We start from the raw sequence: 27,992 nt of genomic DNA on the forward strand, positions 1-27,992 counted from the left end.
CTAGAGTGAGAGGCTGGAGTGCAGTGATGCAATCACAGTTCACTGCAGCCTTTACCTCCCAGGCTCAAGCAATCCTCCTACCTCAGCCTCTAGAGTAACTAGGACTACAGGTGTGCACCGCCACACCTGGCTAATTTTATTAATTTTTGTAAAGACAAGGTCTCACTATGTTGCCCAGGCTGGTCTCAAACTCGGGCTCCAGCCTCAACCTCCCAAAGTGCTAGATTGCAGGTATGAGCCACCACGCCCAGCTGGACTATTTTTCAAGGATGCTAGAGATAGAATCTCCCTACAGGGAAGAGGGAAGCTTTGTTTGTGGTTCAAGATAATAAAGATAATGCTGTTCACTGGGGCAATGGTTGAGCAGGTTTGCTAGTAGCCTTGTTGAAAAGTTTAGGGTTTACTAATCTCTAATTCACTGCCTGTCTATGACCCATGGGACTTGTGGAGCAAGGGAGGGGGGCAACAAAAGCATGGCCTCATGCTGCCTGCTGTGTCATGAGTAACAAAGTCAGTGATTTCTGACCCAGAAGTTTCCTGTCTTCTGCCGGCATCTATAGAACAGTGGCAAGCTCACTTGTTAGTATATAAGTAAGGTAAAATCCCAAAGCCTTCGTTTTCTTAACACTAATACCAAATGTCAAAAGCATCAGTAATTTTCACTTTCTCATCTCCCATTGCACCTCAGCTTCCTGCAATTTGGCATCTGCCCAGTGCAATACTAAGCTGTTTTTGCCAGTGTCACTCAAGACTCATAACTGCCAGTTCAGTGGGTATTTGACTCCAGGTGAAACCTCCTAGAACCTCTGCAGCCCTTAACATGAGGGGCACATTCTCCTTCTGCAATGCCCCACTGGTAGCTCATGCAAGACCACACTTTGCTGTCTGTCCTTGTGGCACTCCTCCTTGGTCCCCTTCGTGAAGTCCTTTTCCCTTAGCAGCCCCATCCATGCCTTGCCAGCCTCTCTCATTGCTCCACCTGCCCTCCCTGAGTGATCTCACTCACACTGCTGGTTTTAGGAACCTTGTACATGGTCATGATGCCCTAATTCTGGCTCCAGTCCAGATATCTGACACAACTTACCAGCCACCTGCTGAGCAGCTCTACCTCAATCAAGTGGTCCAAAAAGGAATCCATCCTTCCCTGGCCTTCCCCATCACTATGTCCCATATTCTTCCTCCCACTGTTCCTCTCTGGCTCCAATCCTTCCTGCCTTGGGTGATCACAGTTTCCAGCTAACTGGGCTTGCTGCCTTCTCTTGGCCATGGCCCTTGTAAAGCCTCCACTTCACTGTTGCCAGAGTTATAAACCAAATCATGTCATTTCCCCACTTAAAACCCTTCACTTTCTTCTCAGAGCCTACCTGACAATTTTTAAAAATTTATTTATTTATTTTTGAGACAGTCTCGCTTTGTCACCCAGGCTGGAATGCAGTGGTACAGTCTTGGCTCACTGCAACCTCTGCCTCCCAGGTTCAAGCAATTATCCTGCCTCAGCCTCCCAAGTAGCTAGGATTACAGGTGTGTGCCACCACATCCAGCTAATTTTTGTATTTTTAGTAGAGGCGGGGTTTCATCATGTTAGCCAGGCTGGTCTCAAACTCCTGAACTCAAGTGATCCGCCTGCCTCGGCCTCCAAAAGTGCTGGTATTACAGGTGTGAGCCACCACACCCAGCCAAGGTTGTTTAATACATAGTTCAACATGCCCTCTAATGTTAACACCCACTCCTCGACTTCCCTCCATGAAGCACTCCTCCGATCTGTCTCCTATGGCCACTACCATTCAAAGTGGAAAAGAGGTGGGCAGGAGATGTCTCAAAATAACACTCATTATATGGCACTAACTGGTTATAATTATTATTACCTATAACCAGGAAGTCATAAAACATTGCATTAAACACCAGTTACATATGTTCCACCTGCCTCAAACCCATGTGTGTTCTTATTTTTGGTGTTGTTCTTATTCTGTCTGAGACAGCGTCTTACTCTGTCACCCAGGCTGGAGTGCAATAGAGCAATAATGGCTCACTGCAGCCTCAACCTCCTGGGCTCAGGTGATCCTCCCACCTCAGCCTCCAGAGTAGCTGGGACTACAGGCACACCATCTCAGTTAATTTTTAAAAATTTCTGTAGAGATGGGGTCTTGCTATGTTGTCCAGGCTGGTCTCAAATTCCTGGACTCAAGTAATCCGCTGGCCTGGGCCTCCCAAAGTGCTGGGATTACAGTGTTAAGCCACTTTGCCCAGCCTGTTTTTAGTTTTTCATTGAAAAAAAAAAAAAAGTCACACTTTGCATCAGGCGCCATATTTCCACCCAATTATTTGCTATCAAGCTTGTTCGCTCCTCAGGGTTTCCTTTAGAAACAAGCTGAGAGATTCCTTCATTTTACCCAATTAGGCTGCTGAATGACTAGGGTTTCTTGGTGATCTATGTATCTATATCTCTCTATTATCTATACCTATATCTACCTGTATGTGTGTATTATATATATGTACACATACATATTACACGTGTGTATATATATGCATACATATTATATGTGTATGTATATGTGCATACATACTTTTTCTTTAATTGCTCCTTCATCCTCTAAGCAAACAAACTAGCACCCCCAAGTGTCCGCCAGGAGGCGCAGGGGGCAGCGTGGGACCTGCGGTACCTCCACGGTTGTAGAGGTGTAGAGGGATGCAGTAGCGACGGAACCGGGCTTCTTTTTTTAAAGAATCAGTGTGAGGGAAGGGTGCAGAGCCGCGTTATTTCAGGGAGACCTTGTCGCACTGCCCCTGCCTCGTGTAGGTAGTATCTGGGGTGCGTGCGCCCGGTTCGCAGACCCCATGGAGGGACGCTACTGGCGGCAGATGGGGCTCTTTTCGCGGCTGCAGCCGGCAGTAACCCAACCCCTCCGGCGCAGAGACTGAATCAAGAAGCGCAGGGGACAGCGGCGAGCTGCGAACAAAAGCCCTTGGCGCGGGGCCGAAGCCCAGGACGTGGGGTGAGTGAACCAGCCGGGGTACCGGGAGCTGGGGGCACTGGCGCGGCCAGGTTCGTTGCGCTCCAGAAGCCCACCCACTGGAATGCTGTTGGGGAACTCGGAGGGCGGGTATCTGAACCAAGACTGGGGTGGATAGTATCTTTAGCACATTCAGACTTGGAGGAGATGGGGTGCATCTGAGAGCATCCAGGCGCCTTCTCCATCCCCAGCAAACACGCCGTGGGGGCGGAGGTTGGGGCAGAGGAGGCATGCAGAGCCCTCAGCAACCCCTGAGCGAGCTGCAGGAGAAAGAATCCATCACCCCTCCCGGAGAGGCCTTGGGGATTTCTCCCAGCCCTTCAATCACCCGGGGGCCCTGCGCCGGAGTCTCCTTTGGCAGGGGAAATCAACCATAAACTTCTTCCCCTAGGCAAATGGGGTCCCTGGGGATGAACAGGCCTCTTGCTTTTTTTGTTCCTGCAAAGCTGCATCCCCGGTAGCCCGCATAAGCTACAAACAAATACGCTAATCCTCTCGGGAATCCTCCAGCGCCTCCCTTGCTAGCTGCTGCCTGCACCTGGATCTTTTAACTTGCAGCAGGAAGGGGATGCATCTAGCCGGCCAGGCGCCCAGAGGAGCCTCACCACAGGCCTCCACCCCGCATTCCGCGGCTGAGGGAGATCCAGGCTGCTCTCTAAGCACGAGTGCCCGCCCCACCCCCATCCCCGTTCTGGCGCCCTGCCTGGGCTTTCCGACATCGGTTTTATGATTTATGTTCCACCAAAGCCTTTGAGCCTAATCCGAAAACGAATTAAGTTGGGATGGGGTGAATATGGACAATGAGTGGGGAGCAGCTCTCAGATGTATTCCTCGATGTCCCTCCTTGTCATCCACAGAGATTCCAACAAAGGACGGGCTCAGCCATGGTGGACCCAGTGCCTGAAGAAGAGAAGGCAGGAGCGGAGGCTGGAGACTCAGGCGGGGACGAGGCCGCGGCGTCCGTGCCCCCTGATAACCAGGACGCCCAGCAGCCCTCAGTCTCCTCGGCCTCGGCCTCCGCGGCGGTGCCCCGCAAGGCGGAAGTCCCGTGTGCAGCAGCAGAAGGCGGGCGGCGGGAGCAGTCCCCGCTGCTGCACCTCGACCTCTTCAACTTCGACTGCCCGGAGGCGGAGGGCAGCCGCTACGTGCTGACCAGCCCCCGCTCGCTAGAGGCCTGCGCCCGCTGTGCAGTCAAGCCGGTGGAGCTGCTGCCGCGGGCCCTGGCCGACCTGGTGCGCGAGGCTCCGGGACGCTCCATGCGGGTGGCCACCGGCCTGTACGAGGCCTACGAGGCGGAGCGGCGTGCCAAGCTGCAGCAATGCCGGGCGGAGCGCGAGCGCATCATGCGCGAGGAGAAGCGGCGCCTCTTCACGCCGTTGGGCCCCGCGGCTGCCGCGGCCTCCGCCTCGGCCTCGGCCCCAAGCGCGGGCAGCAGCAGCAGCTGCAGCAGCGCCAGCCTCCCGGCCTCACCTGCGCCGCGTGCGGCCCGCAAGGCTTCCCCCAGTCCCTCCTCGGCCCGGACCCAACCTCCCCCAGCGGGTTCTCGGACAGGCAGGAAAAGCCATTCGTTGGATTCGCTGTCGCGCCGGCGTGAGGGCGCCCTCAGCTCCGAGTCGGGCGCATCGTCGTCCTCCTACAGTGGGGAAAGCCTGCGGGAGTTGCGCTGGCCGCCGCGGGCCTCGGCCAGGAACAGCTGCCCGGCGGGGTCGGCGTCCTCTAACACCAACGCTCCGGGCCGCCCGTCCGCCCTGACCCTGGTTCCCATCACCGGCCGCAGCTTCAGCCTCGGCGACCTGAGCCACTCGCCGCAGACCGCTCAGCACGTGGAGCGCATCGTGCGCCAAGTGCGCGCCGAGCGCGGCCTGCGCGGGGTGCCGGAGCGTGATCGGAAGATCGCGGCGCTCATGCTGGCGCGGCACCAGGAGGAGCTTCTGCTGCTGGAGCAGCGCGCCGCGGCCCACGGCCAGTGGGAGCTGCAGCGCATGCGCGCCGAGCAGCGGCGGGAGCGCGAGGAGCGGGAGAAGCAGCGCGCCCTGGAGCAGGGCCGCCGAGCCTGGGTCGCGCAGGTGGAGGAGCGGCGAGGCCGCCGTGGCCGCGAAGAGCGCGAGGCGGCGCGGCGGCGGCAGCGACAGTACGAGCGCAGCGAGGAGCGGCGGCGGGAGCTGGCCGAGCGCCAGGGCCTACTGCGGCGGGAGCGGGCGGAGCGCGCAGCCCGGGAGGATCGGTTGCGCAAGCTTCAGCAGGAGCAGAACCTGAAGCAGCGGGAGGAAGGCCTGCAGGAAGGGCGGGAGCGGGCCGAACAGATCCGCAGGGAGCGCGCCCAGCGCGCGGCTCGCGCCAAGCAGCGCCAGGAGGGCCAGCTGCAGCGGGAGAAGCGGGAGCTGAGCCGTGCGGAGCGGGCGCGCCACGAGGCGCTGCTGCAGGGCCGGGCGCGGCAGCAGCGCCAGGAGCGAGAGGGCCTGCGGAGCTCGCTGGAAGCCAGCTTGGGCCGTGCGCAGGAGAACTACGAGCATTTGGTGGAGCAGCGCACGCGAGAGCTGCGGGAGCGGGCCCGGCGAGAGGAGCTGCAGGGTCGGCGGGCCAAGGAGGCGGCAGAGCGCAAAGAGCGGGAGCATCAGGCCCACCTGGAGGCGCTGGCCCGGGCAGGGGAGCGACGGCTGCAGCACGCAACGCAGGTGGCCGAGGAAGCAGTACAGCAGAAGGCGCGGCGCGTGGGCCAGAGCCGGATGGAGAAGGAACGAGCCCAACGCGCCAACAAGGAGAAGGTGGAGAGGGACGAAGACTGCCGCCGGCGAGAGCTGCTCCAGGCCATCGGGCGCAAGCTGGAGCGAAGCGAGCAGCTGTCGCGGGAACGGCGCAGTGCGCTGGAGAGCGCCCGCTCCACAGCCCGGGCCTCCTTCCACGTTCGCGAGAAGGTGCGCGAGGAGACCAACACGCGCTCCTTCGACCGCATGGTGCGGGAGGCCCAGCTACACGCCAGCCTGGACCGCAAATAACTGCGGGTCTTCGCCAGCCAGATTGGCACGCACAGCCCCGTGAGGCTTCCCTCAACCACTTTGACGATCGTGGGAAACCCTATTCGGTGCGCAGCGCCGTGGCCTCTCGAGGCTTCTGACCAACGAGGCAACAACAGTACAGACTTGTGGGACCTGTCAGCCGGCCCCCTTTGTTTTTAAAACTTAGTTGATTTGGGGATGACAGCACAATCTGCCCACATCCATCCTTGGTGGCTCCTGCACCGGCCCTTGCCAAACTTCCTTATGTATCTCTTGGGTTGGAATAGAGAAGCTGGGGGGAAAGGGAGTGCTCGGAACCGGGGAGAGGCCCCCCAGGAGAGGGCAGAGGTGGTTGTCCCCACCCCTTCTGCAGCAATTGCCCCAGGCACCTTTCTGACATTGGCGTTTGAGACAGAGTTGCCGCTGCTGAGGGACCATCACCCTGGCTCACCTCCATCTTTCAAAATATGGCAAGCTGCACAAAGCTCGGAGGGCTCCCAGAAAAGCACAGTTCCTCCAAGGTGTCAAGCCATGGCCAAATGATCCAAAAAGCATTTGATTTTTTAGGCCTGACTTTTAATCGACCACCTGAGCAAATTCTCCTCAGTTTTGATAGTTTTCCAATTCAGCCCCTTGGGTTTTCTAGTTAGACAATCATCTGCAGATAATGTTCAATTATTCTTTGCCCAGTCTCTCCTTATTCTACCAAGTAGCACAGGAAATTGGTTGTTTTGGTGATGCTGTTTAGCTTTAATAGAAGCCTCCAGCCCCTGGAGGGGGCGGGTTTCTTTGGCAACAGCGTTCCATCCCATTAAGCTTTCTTACAGGGTGGGGCCCACTCCATGAAGACAGCAGCCATGCCTTAAGAAGCAGAGCTACCCTGTGTGCCTCCCCAGGCCGTTCCTGCCTAAATCTCCAGCCCTGCATGCAGTCTTAAGGGTGGGCCCCAGAGAGTTTGGAGTGTAGGATTCCCTCTGTGAAGGAATCATCTCTACTGCTCTGTGGACAATTAGGGTATCCTTGGCTGCTTTACTATGGTGGCCTAAGAGTTGGAATTGCCTCTTTGTTGAGAGTTGCGTTCACTGTCGATGACCCGTGTACCTTCTCCACCTGTCCCCAGGAAAAAGTCTCCCTCTTAAATTTTCTGGTAGCCCCTCACCTATGCCTGAAAGTATTTCACCCTCTCAATACCTCACCTTTCCCATTCGCCAGATGGGACCATCAGTATTCTTCTCCTGGTACCACAAGGCCTGGATCCAAAGCACCATGTCAGTATTATTTGTTGGTCCTTTTTGTGCCTTTCTTGACCTGGAAGTGAGGAGGCAGGAGGATTGCTGTCAGCCTAGTTTCTTTCTGAGAATATGGATTCCTAGTGTTGGAAGGGGCAGTGCATCATGGACAGATGGTCATTTAGCTTCTGGGGTGAAGTAGTTGCAATACCAGGTGACTCCCTGGCCCAAAAGGTCAAATTCAGTTGTCATTAGGCAATTTTAACTTTTAGAGTGCTTCCCTTCCATGAAGCTGACACCGCCCCCCTGCCATATCCACCCATTGACTGTCTTCATCAGGGAAGGTGGGAAGTAAAACATCACTTTTTACATTAAACCAGGATCAGGAATAAAAAGTTACCAAAAAAAAAAAAAAAAAAGAAGAAGGAATCAGGGTAGAGAACTACTGCATTAAACATATTTCATATATATTCTGCTGGGTAAAATTGTCCCTGAAATGGCTGATTATTACACACACATACATACACACACACACTTTGTCAACCCTTCACCTCCACCCCATCACATGCCAACAAGTATAAAAGGTATATTGTGTAGAAGGAAGTTGTGTGTTAGGCTTAAGATGTCATGAAACAAGGAAAGGAGCTGTGTACTGAGGCTTATTTCTTGAATGGGCGAATTTTTTCCTTAAATTTTCTTGTTAGTAGCCAGGTTGTCAGTGAGTTGAAATAATTGGTATTATCCATGAATCAGAAGCATTTAACTAAAAGGTTAATGTGATTCTGGTTCTTACCTTGTGGTTCTTGAGTTGGTAAAGTGCTTTTGAAACCTCCATAGAAAATTCCACTTTAAAACTGCCTACTTCCAAAGTATGTGCATTCCTTGGAGGTGAAAATCTGATTTTTCAGATAAGGCACTGAAAGGAACATAGGTGATCTTGCCTGGACCTTTACTCAGTTTGTTTTCTGGCTTACTGAGTGACTTTGGGTAGATTGCTTCTCTGTGCCTTGGTTTCCCTAACCTGTAGAATGGGGATCATGATTTCTTCCCTCTGTTACACAAACACTGTGAGGATGAATCAGAATCCAGATGAGTTCCCCAGTTCTACAACTCTGGAACTGAAGGTGCAATTGCTATAAACAGGAAGGATCATGTAACTGTACTGTGGTTAGAGTGTGTGATGTACTGTCATGACCTTGTGAAGAAAGTAGTCTTGAAAAGCACAAATTATAGTATGTCGTGTGTGGCAAAGGCCCAGGCCTGAATCTCACCAAATTAGAAGTTTTCACTTAGAGGGAAGCACTGTGTAAAGACAAAACCTTTTAGATTCTTCCAAAAACAAAAACCCATATAGCCAAGTAGAATTAAAGCAAAAACAGTGCTGGGTTATGGTGGTACATGCCTGTAATCCCAGCATTTTGGGAGTCCAAGGTGGAAGGTTCACTTGCGTCCAGGAGTTTGAGATCAGCCTGGGCAACATAGCAAGACCCTGTTTCTACAAAAAAAAAAAAAAAAAAAAAAAAAAAGCAAAAACAGAAGCCAAACCTAGTGACAATAAAGAATGTTCCACACCATCTGCTAGAGTATAGACCTACCTCTATATTCTAGGATAAATATCCATATTGCTTTCTGAGGAGAAGCAATTTCCAGAATTGTTGTTGGGCCCCTTATTTATATCCTTTTCTTGAAGCAATGCCAGAGAGAAGAGGTTGTTTCCTGTTCTGAAATGCAACAAGAGAACATTGGAGGGAGACAAGGATGGTGGGTGGAAAATGGCTCCTGAAGTACATTTTTCTGGGTGGAATTGTCCCTAAATGATATTCTAACAAGTACCCAGAATTTGCCTTAGAGCACTATGCTGGTTGTGTTCCTATCACCCGGGGGATTGCAGCCTTAAAGTGACCACAGACCTTCACGTTTGTCCTCTTGGAACATTCCCTTGTTCTAGAAAACAGAGAATGTGAAATGAGATGAGGAGGGATGGGAGGGTTGGAAGAAGCTTAGGTTTAGTTCATCACCGTGGAAGCAGCAAGGACAAAACCATTTCAGATGAAACAATCAATGAAGCTTAGTCCAGTGTCCTGCTCAGGCAGTGACCAGTGCCTACACCGTATCTAGACAGGATGATGGAATATTCTTTTTGGAAGCATGCAGACTGTGACTCTCCAATGAAGGCAGAAATCAGGATTTGCTAAAAGCAAAGACTGTGGGATAGTGAAGATATATGAGAATGTAGCCTGTGTTCAGGCTATTCTATAAAGACCATCACTTACCATTTCTTCACCTTTACAAAGTCCATTGAAATAGAGAGGTGACTCTACATAAAAGGCTGTATCTTGTTTAGCATAGAATCCCCTATAGCCAACGATTTTACATCTCACATGTGGTAAGTGCATAGATACTGGATGGAGAGAAGGACGGAGGAATGGATGAACAAATGAATGATAACCAGAGGAAATGTGTATAGGCCAGGAAGGTGGGACTCCATTCATTCAACACATTTTCAGTGAGCACCTGCTATGTGCCAGGCACGGCTCCTGGTGCTGCGGAAACAGTCTCTCTGATCATTGACCCTGGAGATCACATATGTTCATGAGCAGACAACATCTTTGTTTCCATGTTGAGTTTAAAGACCTTCTCATCTGAGTATTCACCTGCAGGCAGACCTGATGTAGGCACTAACTTCAAACATTTTCAGCTTTCTCAGGACAAGTTATCCACCTTTCAATCATCATTTAGTCACTGTTGCTCTCTTTCCCTTGGAGAAGCCTTGATTAATCAGATCAAATTCATGCCATGCACTTAATCAGCTTTAAATCTCAGTAAGCAAAGAGAGAGAGAAACTAAGAGAGAGAGAGAGAGATGAATCACCTTCAAGGGCATTGCCTGTCATGCCTTTAAGAGAGGCAGCATAAATAATGATCTTCGACCTGGAGAACCGAGCCTTAGGCTGTGCAGAGTCCTAATTCACCAAACATCATTTGGTGCCATCTCTGTCATCTGACTATTCTTGCTGAGACAAGGCAGTCAACATTGCAGAACCATGTCCAGTTTAAAAACCTCAGCAAAAAGAAGTGTCTGGTCAATACTGAATCCATAAAAAGATGTAGTAAACCAGAATATCCCACTGCTTAAGCCTTCCAGGTAACTGAGCCCAAAGGTTGCTCTGTAGACTTTCCTTTTCTCTACTGTATGACCACATCTCCACCCAGTGAAACATTTGTCAGAGGAACATAAAGAAACTTGGTATTTCTTCACTAAGCCTGCAAAGGGGCTTTCAGGCACCCAGGAGCAGAAAACTCTCAGTTCTAGAGACATTATTTAGGCCTTATATGTGGCACATTCAGCCTTGGGTGTTTGGCATAGCACCTGAATATTATACCTGATCACATGCTTTGGTTATGTGTGTTTTTAGACAAGAGCAGCTCATCAAGTCATATGTGCTCTGTTATACAGAGTTCCCTGGCATCTCTCTCTACATGCACCTCCTCCCAACCCCATGGATATTCTCAACAAGCCCCCAGCCCTTCATTTCTATCCCTGGTGCTGTTTTGGTTTCCAATAGGTCAGGACTGTGGCAGACGGTAGAGTTCTTGCCCAGTTTTCAATGCTGCCTCTCTTGAAGTCGTGGCAGGCAATACCCTTGATGGTGATTTCTTTCTCTCTCTCTCTCTCCCTCTTCCCCTCTCTTCTCTCTCCTCTTTCTCCTCTTTCTCTATTTTTTTTTACTGTAGCAGATGTTAGGATATGGAATGTGGGATAGTTTCTTTCAGAAAAACACTGATAATATCACCATTTGCAGTGTTATTACTTCCCAGTCCTGTCTCAGATGAGCACAAAAACATGGTCCAAAATGATTTTTAAATTAGCTGTCATTTTGAAGTGTTCATGCCTTTCTTCTGCTCCACTAGTACAGTCTTTTGTTTGTTTGTTTGTTTGCTTGTTTTGTTTTGATTTTGAGACTGTCTTGCTCTATCGCCCAGGCTGGAATGCGGTGGTGCCATCTCAGCTCATTGCAACATCTGCCTCCTGGATTCAAGTGGTTCTCATGCCTCAGCCTCTCAAGTGGCTGGAATTACAGGTGAATGCCACCACACCCAGCTAAATTTGTATTTTTAGTAGAGATGGGGTTTTACCATGTTAACCAGGCTGGGCTCGAACTCCTGGCCTCAAGTTATCCACCCGCCACAGCCTCCCATTGTGCTGGGACTACAGGCATGAGCCATGGCGCCCAGCCCTCCATTAGTACAATATTGATGGCATGTTTTTGTGTCAGAATCTTAAACAATTCACAGGACTATCTTGTGAATGATCCATATCTTCTGTGTTTGAGTACATATGTGCAAGCGTGCATGCACGCACACACACACACACACACACACACACACACACACACACACGCACTCGCCTGCCCCTACTGCTTCCAGCCTTGGTGTTCTTGCAAAGGGAGGAACTATAGCCATCTTATTCTTCCAGGGAAGCCTAAGCTCTGGGAAGGCTGAGCTGCCCCTTGTAAGGGTCCATTGTTTCCACCTGCCTCCAGCCCCAAGGCTGCTTCAGGCTGTGGCTTGTGAGCATGGTGTCTGCATCTCCCAAATCCATCATCGAGCCTCATGGTGACAAAGCGTTTTCATGCTGCCACTACACTTCTCCTTCCCAGTGCATTCTCTCACTGGGTGTCAGAGATTTACTGGGAAAAGGAATTTAGATGTCAAAATGCCAACATTCGGGAACAAAGTATAACAGAATGACTGACATCCACCAAGTTCTGGAAATCTAGTCCCTGTGGTTATCACAACTTAAGGCAAAGAGTTTGGCAAAGGAGCAAGTGTCTTGACTTATTCAGGCTACTTTCAACTCATCCGTCTTGTCCTCTGTGAAATGGAGACAATAGATCCTATTTGGTAGGGAATTGTTAAATCAGTTAGTTCTTGGAAAGCAGTTAGCACAATCCCTGGCAGATAGCACTCAATTTATAGAAACTGTTATTCTAAATTTGGGAAGATGGTAAAGGAGGGAATGGGGTAGATTGAGCTTAAGCCACGTGGTCCTGGTGGACACCAGGCTTGAATGTCTTTGCTGCGCGGCAATCTTCCAAACATTCCAAAGGAGGGGCTCTGAAAAAATGGTTCCCCTGGTAATATATGGTAGTCCTGAAGTTGTGGGGGTGTGGGGAGGTAGGGATTTACTTGTTTACCCATTTACCTTGTTTGGCAATAAAATTAACATCTGATGATAATTTTGGAAATTTTATTTTGAGACTTCTTATATGATGAGTAAAATGACAGAATGCTTTAAAATTTGTATATCTTTCTAGGGTAAAAGAGGGTGTGCTTCTGTCCTGACAATGCCCAAATTCTATGATAGCATCTTTAGCAGGACCAAGTAGGAGAGGTTGTGGAAGAACCACTGTTCTGTGGGGACCTGGTACTACAGGGTGTGGTGGTGCCTGGCAGGAATTCTGGGCTGTAGAGCCATCTTCTGCTATGGCCACACAGGAATGAGGAAGAGGGTCTGGGACAAGCCCAACCTGGGAGAGTGCTGATGGGCTCCTTGTAGGGGTCCTGTTGGAGCAGGAAGGAGGGAGCTGGCTGTGCCTTAGCATCACTTCATCCTCAACTAATGACTTTCCCTGAGAAGCCTCAGCTAATGTCCTCAGTCTCCCTTCCTGGCCCTCTGGACCAGTTGACAACTGCATGGAGGCCAGCTTCAGGCCTGGGTTTGTAGATGTCTATTCTCCTCTGTGGACATACAGCAATGCACAGAGGTGCGAAACAGGTAGGCTGGCCCATGCTAGCTCTCATTGTGCATGGCAAAGTGAGGATGAAGAGTATGGCAAGCTTCCAGGAGCTCCCCTACCTCATCACCTTTCTTCTATCCTTGGATAACCTAGAGGGACGCCCTAGTGGACCTCAGATTACTCCTGAATCCTCAGCAAAATTGCAGAGTAGTCACAGTGTGTTTCCCAGAAACATCTGCTTATTTCAAGAGAGCCTGCAGGGTGAGCAAATGCATAGCAGAAGGGAACAATTTGCTAATGCTGGGATTGCAGGGATAATGATAGTCAATGTGTACCAAGCACTATACACTGCGCAGGTGACTGTTTTAAGCACTTGATCCTCACAAGATTCTCTATGCGGTGGGTACTATTATTATTTCCATTTTACAGATGATAAAATTGAGACACCAACTTTGAGCAATTATGTACCCCTGGTCACACAGCCAGTGTTGAGCAAAGCCGGCTTGGATTCAATTACTCTGGCTATACAGCACATGCTTTTAACCAGTACTTTCTGTTGCTTCTTGGGAATCAGTGGGAATGATACTTTATAACAAAGGGGCTCTCCTGAAGCATCCCAATGACAGCCATTTGAATCACTGCCAGTGATGTCTGTGTGTAAGCCCTGCAGAGAGAAAGCTCAGACCTCATTGGAGCTTAGTGCCACCAGGTAGGTCCTGCTGGCATTAGGATGAACTAAGGCTTACTGCCCAGAGACAAGATGAGGGACTCTTGTCCTGACTCAGAAGCTTACCACATCAGGGATGATGCATATTCTAGAGCAGAGGTATTCAAAGGGTGGTCTCTGGTTCAGCAGGATCAGCATTAGATATTCTGGGAGTGGGATCCTCAATCTGTGTTTTCACAAGCTCTCCAGGTGATTCTGATGTGCACTTAAGGTTGAGAGCCACTGCTCTAGAGCTGTGCTTTCCAATTTGATGGTCTCTAGCCACAGATGCTATTTAAGTTTAAATTAGTTAAATATTGTGATAGCAACAGAAAATGAACAAAATAAGTTAATTAAATTTAAGTAAAATTAAAAATTCAGCTCCTCAGTCACACTAGATGCATGGAAAGCATTCAGCAGCCACATATGGCTGGTGGCCACCACATTGGCTAGCACAGATATAGAATGTTTCCATCATCCATCATCACAGAAATTTCTATTGGGTAGCCCTGCTTGAGAACCTTGCTACGCCAGAGTGTGGCCCACAGACAGGTAGCATTGGCATTACCTGGAAATTTATTAGAAATGAAGAGCTTGGCTGGGCGTGGTGGTTCACACCTGTAATCCCAGCATTTTGGTAGGCCAAGGTGGGTGAATCACAAGGTCAAGAGATCAAGATCATCCTGCCAACATAGTGAAACTCTGTCTCTACTAAAAATACAAAAATTAGCTGAGTGTGGTGGCACGTGCCTGTACTCCCAGCTACTCGGGAGGCTGAGGCAGGAGAATCACTTGAACCTGGGAGGCAGAGGTTGCAGTGAGCCGAGATTGCACCACTGCACTCTAGCCTGGCGACAGAGCAAGACTCCATCTAAAAAAAAAAAGAACTCAGGCTGGGTCCAGTGGCTTATGCCTCTAATCTCAGCACTTTGGGAAATCAAGGCAGGCAGATCACCTGAGGTCAGGCATTCGAGACCAGCCTGGCCAACATGGTGAAAACCCTCTCTACCAAAAATACAAAAATTAGCCAGGCATGGTGATGGGCACCTGTAGTCCCAGCTACTTGGGAGGCTGAGGCAGAAGAATTGCTTGAACACAGGAGGTGGAGGTTGCAGTGAGCCGAGATTGCTCCGCTGCATTCCAGCCTGGCGCCTGGCTACAGACTGAGACTCTGTTTCAAAAAAAGAAAAAGAAATGAAGAGCTCAGGCTCCACCCCAGACCCTCTGAATGCGAGTCTGCTTTTTATTCTCTTTCTCTCTCTTTTTTTTTCTTTTGCAAGCTCCCCAAGTGATTCATGTTGCACGTTAAAGTTTGAGAAGCACTGTTCCAGAAGGCAAGTCCAGCTCAAGTGCAGCTCATATGTGTGAGTGATTAACTCCCCCTGGTAGAATCTTCCTCCTCTACCTCCCTGTTCATTGGTAATTATTTACTTATTGGCAAATTTGTGTTATTTGTGGCTAGGCTTCAACTTCCTAGGCCACCAGATTACAATATTGTGGCGCTTGAAGGGAAGTTACATACCATCCGTCTCTGAATAATATGAAGAAGGCCCCTCTCCTGGCCAGAAACCGTGCTCTAGACCCCCACACATTCTGAGCTTATTGTGAGTGGTTGCAAGTGTCCAGGACTTGGCTTCCAATGATCACTACATATGTAGTTTTCCAGAAGACTTCATTCTGCCAAAGGCAGAAAAATATTTATCTATTTTTAGAGCAATTTAATACAAATCTCCCCTTTGCCCTCTCCATCTTTGGGCTGCTAACTGCTGTTTTTATTTTCTGGGCCTTGTTTATACTCAGTATTCCCACTTATCACTGGTTACTTCTTCTTCACAACTAGGTGCCTATTTTCATTATCATGTGAAGCCAGGGGATTGTGTTGGAAAGTCTGGCAGCTCACCTGCTTCCTTCCTGCAAAGGGAAATCCAGTGGGCTTAATTTCACCTGATCCACAGGTGGCATTTACCAGACAAGCCCTCTTGCCTCCTGCTTGCAATTCATAGCAAAGGATATGAGTATTGAAGCAGTCTCATCGTTTGATGTGGGTTTAGCCAAAAGCTCTGGGCCTGGGTTTCACATTCTGCCTCTGCTGCCCTAGGTGGGTCTAGAATTCTGCCTGGACTTCTGCTTTTTTTTTTTTTCCCATTTATTTATTTTATTGCATTTTAGGTTTTGGGGTACACGTGAAGAACATGCAACATTGTTGCATAGGTACGCACGTGGCAGTGTGATTTGCTGCCTTCCTCCCCATCGCCTACATCTGGCATTTCTCCCCTTGCTATCTCTCCCCAGCTCCCCACCCCTTATAGCCACTAGAAGAAGTGGAAACAAAGAAAGGAGGGAGGGAAATGTGCAAAACCTCTGGGAAGGGAAAGGGCTCGTTTGCAAGAGGTTATTAAAATAGGTAAAAGCATCTTTATGTTCGAAAAGGGAGAGAATGCAGTGAGAGCATTGATATAAGGAAATAAAAAGGGAGAGGCTGGGAAATACTAGGCTGATGCCACACAGAAAAATTCAGGCGGGACATATATCTCAAGAGGCTGAGGATGACTAAATAAGCCCATGCCTCAACAGAAAAATAAGAGGCCCATCACTGGAGCCCTCTTAAAGCAGCTGAATCAAGATCCAGGGACGAAAGAGGAGAAGGCAGATGCCTCAGAACCTGATAGTTGCTATTTAGGTCCTGATGCAAAATGTGTTAGTAGTCTGTAGATGTAATAGGTACATAGATAAGGGTAAGAACAGACTTTTTAAAAGCTGCCAAAACTTCTTGTAAAAGAATGGCTCTTCCCATGATCCTCTCCTTCCCTTTACCATCTTTTCTTTTCCCCTGGAGCTGCCACCATGAAGGTCAAGTTGTGCAGTTGCAGCGGGTACAAGATCTACCCTAGACATGGAAGGCGCTGCACCAGGACTGACAGGCAGGTTTTGCAGCTTCTTAATGTAAAATGCAAGTCGGCTTTCCTTTCCAAGAGAGACCCTTGTAGATAAACCGGATTGTCCTCTGCAGAAGAAAGCACAAAAAGGGACAGTTGGAAGAAATTCAGAAGAAAAGAAACCACCAAGCATTCGGATTCCAGAGGGCCATTAGTGGTGCATCTCTTGCTGATCTAATGGCCGAGAGGAATCAGAAATCTGAAGTTAGAAAGGCTCAATGAGAACAAGCTCACAGGGCTGCTAAGGAGGCAAATTAGGCTAAGCAAGCATCAAAAAAGACCCACAAAGGCATCCCCTAAGCAAAAGATCATGAAGCCTGTGAAAGTTTCAGCTCCCCGAGTTGGTGGAAAATGCTAAGCTGGCAGATCAGATTTATTTTATTTATTTTTTTTTTCGAGGCAGAGTCTCACACTCTGTTGTCCAGGCTAGGGTGCAGTGGCGTGATCTTGGCTCACTGCAGCCTAAACTTCCCCAAGCTCACCTCCCACTTCAGCCTGCTGAGTAGCTGGGACTATAGGCTCATGCTACCACACCTGGCTAATTTTAAAAGTTTTTGTAAAAATGAAGTTTTGTCATGTTGTCCAGGCTGGTCTCTAATTCCTGGGCTCAAGTGATCTGCTCGCCTCAGCCTCTAAAGTGCTGGGATAATAAGCATGAGCCACCATGCCTGGCCCAGCTCAGATTTTAAATAAAGATTGTATTATATTAAAAAAGAATGTACAAGTAATACAAATACATAGTTTCTTGTGCTTGTGATCAAACCAATTACCACATCTTTGGAGTCCATTAGAAGATACCTTTTCTCTGTGTGGGCGTGGGAATGGATCTAGTTTCTACCTTAAGGAGTAGAAAGAGTATACAAACCTTCTCAAGGGAAAGCTGGCGTGCTCTGTAGCTTTGAGGGCACAATTAGTAGCATATACATCATTTGGAAGGTGGAGACGACGTGTACACAGAGTACCAGGATTTAGAATGATTTCAAAGGTAAGAGATTATATCAGGCAAGAGCAAATCTATTAATGATTTTCTTTAATGATCTTGTCTAAGCCTGATGAAGAGCGTCAAGTCACCCTGAAGCTTTCAGTTAGATTGAACAATATGAAATAGTCAATATTAAAATGTTTTGACCTACAAAGCTGCAAACAGTGGTGTGGCAGTTGCCTTAAATGGGCTGTGTGAAGTCCTTGCAAGGATTTGGGGTGGGAGTGTGGAGGGGGTGCCCAGGTGGCTGGACATCTAGGCCCCACGAGGAGCTGGTACAGATGGGCCAAGGGCAGCCCGATGGCGTACATAAGTAGAGGGCAGCTTTTCTGTCTGCATGAAGCATAAATTTACATCAGAGCATCTAAATGGCTGAGAGCCCACTTGGTCTCCTCCCACAGACTGGGCTGCACGGCAATTCATTTCCCTAGAATCTGCAAACTTCTGCAGAGGCTGTGGTCCTCCGTCTGCCACAAGCTCCCAGGAGTCCTGCAGGAACCAAGGCAACCAGCAAGCTGCTGCCTGCACAGAATACCAAACAGCAAACAGCAGTGCAGGCTCCCGTCCCTCTGCCGAGGCCGGCTTCCCTGGCACTAGCTCTGTCCGCCAAGAGCCCTTTCTCTTCCTCCATTGTGGCTTTTCTACAAACCCACTTGTTACCAGGTGGCAGAAATACACCCACAGTTCAACAATGTGTTTCTAAAACCTTCTCCATGACAACGCAGAGCAATGAGCAGGCTGCCAGATTGGAGCCAGCCAGAGAGAGGCCCTGTGGGCAGACAGTATAGAAACAGCACAGAGCAGCCGGAGATGCCAGAATTCTGCTTTAGCTGTGAGGCAGCCTGGGCGCTAACACCCCAAGTTCTGAGGCAGTTGTAAGCAGACCGAGTAGACCAGGGAAGCAGTGGATACGTATCTATGGATGCCCGAAAATGATGGTTTCTAAACCTTTATTATAGCACAGAATCCTAATGGTTCAGAGCACCTTGGACTTTCTTTCTCCTTGTAAGATCTTTTGGTTCATGCCTGTAATTCCAACACTTTGGGAGGCCGAGGTGGGCAGATCACTTGAGGCCAGGAGTTTGAGACCAGTCTGACCAACGTGGTGAAATCCCATCTCTACTAAAAATACAAAAATTAGCTGAGCATGGTGGTGCATGCCTGTAATCCCAGCGACTTGAGAGGCTGAGGTGGGAGAATTGCTTCAACCCAGGAGATGGAGGTTGCAGTAAGCCAAGATCGCACACTGTACTCCACCCTGGGTGACAAAGTGAGACTCCAAAAAAAAAAAAAAAAAAAAAAAAGAAGGAAGGAAGGATGGAAGGATGTCATTGCCTTGTTATAGGACAAATTATTTATCAATCAAAATGTTGCCAGGCAGCTGGGTGCAGTGGCTCACCCCTGTAATCCTGACACTTTGGGAGGCCAAAACGGGCGGATCACCTGAGGTCAGAAGTTCAAAACCAGCCTGGCCCACATGGTAAAACCCTGTTTCCACTAAAAATAAAAATTAGCTGGGCGTGGTGGCACATGCCTGTCATCCCATCTACTTGGGAGGCTGAGGCAGGAGAATCACTTGAACCTGAGAGACGGAGATTGCAGTGAGCCAAGGTTGCACCACTGCATTCCAGCCTGGCAAAAAGAGCGAAACTCTGCCTCAAAACAAAAAAAAAACACGTTGCCAGGCATGGTGGCTCACGCCTGTAATCCCTACACTTTGGAAGGTCGAGACAGGAGGATCACTTGAGGCCTGGAGCTCAAGAGCGGTCCAGGCAACATACCCGGGCAATGAAGTAAGAACTCACCTCTACCAAAAACAAAATATTAGTTGGGCATGGTGGGACGCATCTCTAGTCCTAGCTACTTGGAAGGCTGAAGTAGGAAGATTGCTTTAGCCCAGGAGTTTGAGGGTACACTGAGCCATGATTTCGCCACCGCACTCCAGCCTGGGCAACAGAGCAAGATCCCGTCTCGAAAACAAAACAAAACAAAATGGGGTACTGAAATCTCTGAGCTCCAGCCTCGTATCAGAAGGATAGATTAATGACAGAGGCATTGAAACCAGACCCTCTGCCACCAGTCAGGGCAGCAAGCAAATCCAAACTCAGGGGACCTTGAGCTACCTGTCCTTGTTCTCCTGGGATTTTTGAATAGGCCTAGGGCTCCCTCCATCTCTGTTCTGCTGGACTCTTCTGATGGATTCATTGCTGAGCTCCTGCTCTGATGTCAACCCCAGTTCTCACTACAGGAAGACTGAGTAGACAACTTCCTTGTATGGTCACTTACTCTCCACATAAACAGAGCGCACGAGGGAAGGAAACCGGGCACCCCAGCTTTGGTTCTGGAGTAGCTCATGGCTGTAGCTATTCTCTGTTATATTGCATTATTTTTAACCTCCTAAATTACAGGATCAGCTATGTAACTTGCAGTGCGCAGGCAAAATGAAAATGGATGGTCTCTCGTTTAAACATTATTAAGAATTTCAAGATGGACAACAGAACATTAAAGCAAGGGTGGGTCGTTCTAAACACAGGGCCCTGTGTGACTACACAGGTGACAGCCATGCAGACAGCCTACCAAATCATTTACCTGGTAGAAGAGGCTATAGACAAATCATCAGGAGATCACATTTCTGGAGTTTTTAACTTTGAGAGTGTTAGGATTTTTTAGTTGCTAAAACCAGACTTGCATTGGACAAAAGGAAAAAATTCAGACACTCCGTTTTGTTATGTCTTTCTTTATTTAATTCCTGTTCAGGTTCTTCCCTACCTATGAGAACAAGGGTTAGTGAGTGTTTCTCTAAGACCATCTGACATGGATGGCAGGACACAGCCTTTCCCAAAGGGAAGGAGAAGCTGGTTTCTCCCCATTCACTAAAAATCAGCCCTCTTGCAAAATTGTGTCAAATCCAGAAAACCTTGGCTTTTGGGTCAACTTGGGCAAATCACATTTCTCTGAGCCACATTTTCCTCATCTGTAAAGTGGGGACAACAATGATATCTACCAACTGGGTGTGGTGGCTCTCTCCTGTAATCTCAGCACTTTGAGAGGCCAAGGCAAGGAGGACGGCTTGAGGCCAGGAGTACAAGACCAGCCTGGACAACATAGCAAGACCCAGTCTCTACCCCTAAAAATTTTTTTTTGAGACAGAGTTTTATTCTTGTCACCCAGGCTGGAGTACAATGGTGTGATCTCGGCTCACTGCAACCTTTGCCTCCCAGGTTCAAGCAATTCTCCTGCCTTAGCATCCTGAGTAGCTGAGATTACAGGCATGCGCCACCATGCCCAGCATTTTTTTGTGTTATTAGTAGAGATGGGGTTTCACCATGTTGGCCAGGCTAGTCTTGAACTCCTGACCTCAGGTTGTCCGCCTGCCTCAGCCTCCTAAAGTGTTGGGATTATAGGCGTGAGCTACTGTGCCTGGCCTAAAAAAATTTGAACAAAAAAAGGTATCTACTGCACAGGTTGTCGTGAAGACTAAATGAGAACAAGCATGCAAAGAAAATAGCACAGTGCCTGGTACATAATATGTGCTCAATAAATAGTTTTTTTTTTTTTTTTTTGAGACAGAGTCTCATTCTTGTCACCCAGGTTGGACTGCAGTGGCACGATCTTGGCTCACTGCCAAGTGACTATCCTGCCTCAGCCTTTGGATTACAGATGGGATTACATCTGTAGCTGGGATTACAGATGTGTGCCATCATGCCTGGCTAATTTTTGTATTTTTAGTAGAGACGGGGTTTCACCATGTTGGCCAGGCTGGTCTCCAACTCCTGACCTCAGGTGATTCGCTGGCCTCAGTCTCCCAAAGTGCTGGCATTACAGGCATGAGCCACCATGCCCTGCAATAAATAGCTTTTATTATTAATCTCATTACGTTTAAGTAGGTAGTTCTAAAAGTTGAGCTCTGTTGAAATAAAGGTAACCACAAGCTAAACTATTAGTTTCACTCTCAGAAAGAATGTGCTGGAAGGGATGCAGAGAGGCTGACTGGGGTTATCCATGCTCAACCCAGATCGCAAACTCTAACAGTCCGCTAGGGTGGGATCAGTGATCTTTAATTAAGCTCCCGAGTTGTCCCTCCTCCCCAAAGCTGAATAAAGCAGGTTCCTTTTCAATTCACAGACAAAATTAAGTCAAAGCATAAAGCCATCTTACTTTTAGATTTTCCTCCATGGTATTTTTTTTCTCAGGAACTTTACAGTCTAAGACCACATAAATTCAAGACTTCAAGGGCTTTGTCACCTAAACAGTTTTAAGTAAGATGAACAAGAACTTTGGAACAGTGACCTTGCACCAACATTGGCTAATGTAAGCAGAGAATATTAGTGGCCCCCAAGATTATCCTATTTGATGGGCTTCTTTGAAGGTGACCTCCCCTCCCACCCCACCTCACCCTGTGCTCTAGTAGGGAGGAAATATGAGACGGCCCATCAAAGACAGGACTGCAGAGAATAGTGCCATTGTGAAAGGTCTCTGCAAATGTAAGAGCTTCTGGTTCTACCATCAAGGACAGTTAAACCACCAAAATCACCTGGTTGCGGTAGAGGGCATGCCTGAGACAAATATGGGATCCGAAGCTCCTCCCCCTGAGTTGGCACTTCACTTTTTCTCAAAAGCATCAGTCTTACTCACTTTAGACAACAGGACAGATAGCTCCTGCTTTGGGGCAAACTCAACCCACAAAAATCTGCTTACACTGCTGCACATCATGGCTCACGCCTGTAATCCCAGTACTTTGGGAGACCAAGGCAGGTGGATCACTTGAGGTCAGGAGATCATAACCAGTCTGGCCAACATGGTGAAACCCTGTCTCTACTAAAAATACAAAAAAATTAGTTGGGCGTGGTGGCGGGCACCTGAAATACCAGCTACTTGGGAGGCTGAGGCAGAAGAATTGCTTGAACTCAGGAGGTGGAGGTTGCAGTGAGCCAAGATCACACCAACACTCCAGCCTGGGCAGCAAAGTGAGACTCTGTCTCAGAAACAAACAAAAAAAATTAAAATCAAAAAAGTCTGCTTACACCTCCAGCTGAGGGTGGCTGGCCCCAGTGAGCCCTCAGGTGAGCTGCCATGGTTTCCAGCCCTCCTGGGCAGTGAGATCACAACTGTGTGTATTTGGAGGCCAGTTTAGGAGTGTAGATGACGCTGTGCATTCAGTACCCAAAGCAGAGGCTGATGGGTGGTGAGGCCAGCCCACTGTCCTCTTCTGAACCCGCAGGCTAAAATGAAAGCTACTGTCTGCAGAAGGAACCCCAAAAGAGGGCTTGGAAAAAGAGAAGGAAGCACGAACAAAAAGCAGCAGCATCTAACTGCTGCCAAGGGCAATGCTCTCAAGAAACATCTTCAAGGAAATGCTGGCTGGGTCCAGATCCCTGGCTTTCAGAGTCGGCTGCAATGGCTCCCTCTGCATAAGGACCAGAGAAGTTTACCAGGCCTGCTCCATCCCAGATTAGTTCCTTTGTTTGTGTTGAGACAGGGTCTGACTCTGTGGCCCAGGCTGGAGTGCAGTGGTGCAACCATGGCTCCCTGCAGCCTCAACCTTCTGGGCTCAAGCGATCCTCCCCCCTCAGCCGCCCAAAGTGCTGTCATTACAGGTATGAGCTCCTGAGGCCGACCCCATAGCAGATCTGTAAACAGACCTCTGTAGCTGTGTGTAAATTGAAAACCTTTGCACACCTTTTCCAGTTACATTTGGTCTATGAATCCTCCTCCCACTCCCTTTCTTTTCAACTAAAAGCCTCTGTTTTTGCATAAGGCAAAAATAGTCTAGCGGGGCAATTGCTACTATACTTCATGGACCTGGTCAAACACTATCAGATCTCACATTGGGGTGGGATTCTCCTAATAACTATGGACTTACAGGAATATACTCACATGGACTGGTGTTCAGCACTGGGCCAGGCCTTGGCCATAGTCAACACGGTCCCTTGGGGAGGGCTTCTTTCCAGGTTCTGCCCTGGTCAACTGGACACGGAAGAAAGCCCTGGGTGTATTTGGAATAAGGGAGAAAAAAATGGGAATTGTTCTTTTGTTTTTGCTGGAGATCAAGCATGTGGAAGTGCTTAAGATCCCTTTAGACAAGAACTAAGGGAGTTTTTAAGCGTGTGGCATCATCATCAATTTATTCAATAGTTATTAAGTGCCTACCATATTCCTGCTCCTGAGAAAACCAGTGCAAATGAGACCATGGTCCTTCCTCATGGTGCTCCCAGTCTTGTGGGGCTTGTAGACATGAGGACATGGGGAAGGCTGGTCTTGGAGGGTCAGAGTCGGTGAAGTGATATCTAAGCCAAGGTGGGAGCATGAGCAGAGGCTGAGAAGAGGCTTGTTTTTCTCTTGCATACTAGTCTATAGATAGGTGAATGGTCTGGGCTGGGGAGACAGTCCCACGCCAAGAGGTTGTCTGGGGCCCACTGCTGTCTTCTAGGGTGTTTTCCTCATTTGCATAATCAAAGCACTACTCCCACAGTCCAGGAAGAAAGATGGAAATTGTGGAAGGCAAATAATTTCCTCTTGAAGAAGCTCCACATGTCACTTTTGCTTGCATCATTCCACTGGCCAGAGCTTAGTCATGTGGCAACTCCTGGCTGCTAGGGAGGCTGGAATATATAGTGTCTAACTAAGTAGCCACATGTTGAGCTAAAACTAAGAGGGATGAAGGGAAGGTGGGAACTAGCGGACAATTAGAACTCTCTGTCACAGAAGGGGAATAATGGTCTATGGAATTGCATGGTCAAGGACAAGAGACACAAGAGAACAATGAAGCTGGGGAGGGATGTGCTAAGCGTTGTACCAAGTGCCTGCTTTCTTTCTTTCCCTTCTTTCTTTCTTTCTTTCTTTCTTTCTTTCTTTCTTTCTTTCTTTCTTTCTTTCTTTCTTTTTCTTTCTTTCCTTCCTTCCTTCCCTCCCTCCCTCCCTCCCCTCTTTCTTCCTTCCTTCCTTCCTTCCTTTCTTTCTTTCTTTCTTTCTTTGTTTCTTTCTTTCTTTCTTTCCTTCCTTCCTTCCCTCCCTCCCTCCCTCCCCTCTTTCTTCCTTCCTTCCTTCCTTCCTTCCTTTCTTTCTTTCTTTCTCTCTCTCTCTCTCTTTCTTCTTTCTTTCTTTCTTTCTTTCTTTCTTTCTTTCTTTCTTTCTTTCTTTCCTTCTTTCTTTCTTTCTTTCTTCCTTTCTCTCTCTAAGATAGAATCTTGCTGTGTCACCCAGGCTGGAGTGCAGTGGTGAGATCTCGACTCACTGCAACCTCCACCTTCTGTGTTTAAGCGATTCTGCTGTCTCAGCCTCCCAAGTAGCTGGGATTACAGGTACCTACCACCATGTCCAGCTAATTTTTTAATTTTTAGTAGAGATGGGGTTTTGTGATGTTGGCCAGGCTGGTCTTGAACTCCTGAGCTCAGATGATCTGCCTGCCTTAGCCTCCCAAAGTGCTGGGATTACAGGTGTGAGCCACAGTCCCTGGCCAAGTGCCTTATTTTCATTATTTCACATAAACCTCACAATCCTATAAATAATGATTGTTACCATTTTCATTATGCAGAAGAGGACAGTGAAGGTCAGAGAGGTTTGCTGATTTGGCCAAAGTGACCCAGCTTTAATGGTGAAGCCAAGATATTAATCTAAGTAAGTCCACTGCTCCAGAGTTGTTGGTTTCTCCATGAGGCTACACTTCCTCTCTGTAAAGCTACCTAGAAGGTAGGCGATGCTATGGGAGATCCAGGCATCACTGGCAGAATGGTGTCATCAGTGGGGCACTGCAGGGAGTGAATGAAGACTATGAGGCAGAGAGGGGATGGCAACAGTCAGGAGGTAAATCCAAGAAACAACACCTGACAAAGCCAAACAGTGTGAGTCTAAGGGAATCCAAGTGCAGATTCTACTTTGAGTCCATTATTCTTAGTAGTTGGATCTTAGATTTGTGAGGAACCTTTCAAGATAGTCAGATGTGAGGATGATCTTGACCCTCAAATTGATTAACAAGATGGCTTTGCTCAACCACAGACATCCAGTCCCACCTTCCACCAGAGAAGCAGCCCCTCCCACAGCATGCCTGATGGTTACTCATCATTTCCAACCCAAACCATTTCAGTGCTGGGGACCTCACACTTCTCCAGCCAGTGTCTCTGTCAGACAACTCCAGGTACCCAAGCGTCCTTCCGAATGGTCCAGAACACGGAGAGATTGATTTCACACAGGTGTAGAGGTTCGGGAGACCCAGCTATCCACTCACGTTGAATACATCTGTGTTTCCATCAACCCCCAGATTGAAGAGTTTAGGGAGATTCGGGTTTTATCCACCAGGGCCAAGACAGTGTGAATCTCTATTCAGGGCATTTCTCTTCACTGTAATTGTCCCAGGGCTGCACGAGTCTGAGACCCGGGGCTGTCTGATTCCAGGCAGCATTTCTCGCCTCTGTGAATGTTAGCCATACTCATTGCTCCTTTCACTCTGTAGCCTCACAGCCACAACTCTGAAGAAAAATCCCTCCAAAACTTGCCATAGATTTTGCCTATGAATAATTCAGTGTGGCTCCCGGCTCAGGGGGAGTATTCTGTTTCTGATGCCTCTTAACCTAGATAAACAACAGCTAGCACACCACAGGGATGCGTCGCCTAGATTTGAGTGAATGGATGGGAGGGAAAAGGAAGGGAAGGAAAGACAAAAGACAGGGAGGGAGAAAGGCGGAAGGAAAGACGCAGAGTAAATTTCCTCCTTCAAGTGGTCTTAGAAGCTCCCAAGGACTTTAGTTCATGCTGTGTTACAGGTCCTGAGGAAAGAGCTGTGACCAGGTTGTGGGGGCTGCCTTGGTGACAGGTCACCCTGCCTCCTACGGCAACTGCAGGGGTATCAGAATTGAATGTGGAGCTCATCCACCATAGAACCATCAACTGAAATAGGAACTTAGAGCCAGCGTGCAAAGCTCCTCCCAGGACAGCCAAGGACCACCCTCCACTTCGGCCCTGCATCGTTTCAAGACTCTGTGTCTTTCCTTCCCCCTTTCTCCCTCCCTGTCTTCTTTTATCTTTTCTTCCCTTTCTTTCCCCTTCCATCCATTCACTCAAATCTAGGCAAGAGGTGTGTACGTGGGTCAGATGTTCCAGCCCCACTTCTGCCTTTTGCGCCAGTGGGACCATGGGATGGTCACTAGCGCATGCTATGAGATGAGGGCAGGATCCTGGGATCTGGCCAGAGACTGTATCCTCCTCCCCCATCCCATCACAGGGCAGGCCAATGCAAACCATGTATTACTGAAACATTTTTGCTCCGATGGACCAGGCTGCCCCATGTAAGACATTCCTTAAGGTAGCTAAGCTGGGGGCTCACCTAAGTAGGCTATGTTTCTTTTCTCTTGAAACCCAAACTGACTTAATACTCCCTTGGTAAGAAAAGGTGAGTTCAAGAAAAATCACACCAAGGAAAAGTGAGCAAGACTTTCTGTGCAAAATCCATGCCAAGCAGGGGCAACCCACCTACCTCACACTCACACAGAAAGGGAAGTCCCAATGCATGGCAGAAGAAGCATCACCCCCCACCCGCCATGGTCACCCTCCCCACCATGTAGGCCAAGAGCATTATCTCCCCCCCAGGAGGAGATACTGGGGAGATACCTAACTGACGCACTGCTGGCATCATTCCGTTCCTCAAGGATGGAAGACAAAGGTGAGCAGGGCTAGGCAGAGTGGATTTAGAGGTTCTCTTGAGGCCAGCACTCACCGACCTTGTTTCCTCTTTTTTTTTTTTTTTTTGAGACGGAGTCTTGCTCTGTTACCCAGGCTGCAGTGCAGCGGCGCTATCTCGGCTCATTGCAACCTCCCCTTCTGGGTTCAAGCAATTTTCGGACCTCAGCCTCCCAAGCAGCTGAGATTATGGGTATGCACCACCACACCCTGCTAATTTTTTGTGTTTTTAGTAGAGACAGGGTTTCACCATGTTGGTGAGGCTGATCTCAAACTCCTGACCTCAAATGATCAACCCACCTCGGCCTCCCAAAGTGCTGGGATTACAGGCGTGAGCCACTGTGCCCAGCCTGTTTCCTTATCTTTAAAATGGGAATTGTAAAAGCACTAGCCCTGTTACCTCAAGGGGTGACTGGGGAGTAAGCTGAGGCAGTGGGGGTGGCAGTATGTTGTGGACAGCAAGGAGCCTCACAGTCACATACCCCAGCTGCACCTGGCTCCTGGGAGGCACACACTGTATGAAATGCAGTCCCTGCCTGCAGGCTGCACCTGGCTCCTGGGAGGCACACACTGTATGAAATGCAGTCCCTGCCTGCAGGCTGCTTAAATTCTAGTCAAAAACAAAACACTCTAGGGATATCCCAAAGAAACAGTACAAGATGGCCGACAACCTGGTATTGGTTCATGCAGTAGTGTGTGCAGTTAGCGTGATTGTTCTAG

At 48.8% G+C, this 27,992-nt stretch overlaps 1 protein-coding gene and 1 pseudogene across 1 annotated transcript; both read left to right on the forward strand.

The window, feature by feature from the left end:
* The first annotated feature begins 2,631 nt into the window (after positions 1-2,631).
* CCDC177 (coiled-coil domain containing 177) lies at positions 2,632-8,016 on the forward strand. The gene is made up of 2 exons (XM_032245796.1): positions 2,632-2,993; positions 3,869-8,016. The coding sequence occupies exon 2, from the start codon at positions 3,896-3,898 to the stop codon at positions 6,005-6,007; it is 2,112 nt and encodes a 703-aa protein (XP_032101687.1). The 5' UTR covers positions 2,632-2,993; positions 3,869-3,895; the 3' UTR covers positions 6,008-8,016.
* A 7,975-nt stretch (positions 8,017-15,991) lies between these two features.
* On the forward strand, positions 15,992-16,996 carry LOC116528717 (annotated as a pseudogene).
* Positions 16,997-27,992: the final 10,996 nt, after the last annotated feature.

The sequence above is a fragment of the Sapajus apella genome, unplaced genomic scaffold (assembly GCF_009761245.1).
Source record: "Sapajus apella isolate SASKATOON/1434 unplaced genomic scaffold, GSC_monkey_1.0 scaffold59, whole genome shotgun sequence".
In the NCBI taxonomy this organism is placed as follows: Eukaryota; Metazoa; Chordata; class Mammalia; order Primates; family Cebidae; genus Sapajus; species Sapajus apella.

What these genes read in the sequence shown, in the direction of transcription:
- CCDC177 (XM_032245796.1), top strand. Translation starts at nt 3,896, where the DNA reads ATGGTGGACCCAGTGCCTGAAGAAGAGAAGGCAGGAGCGGAGGCTGGA.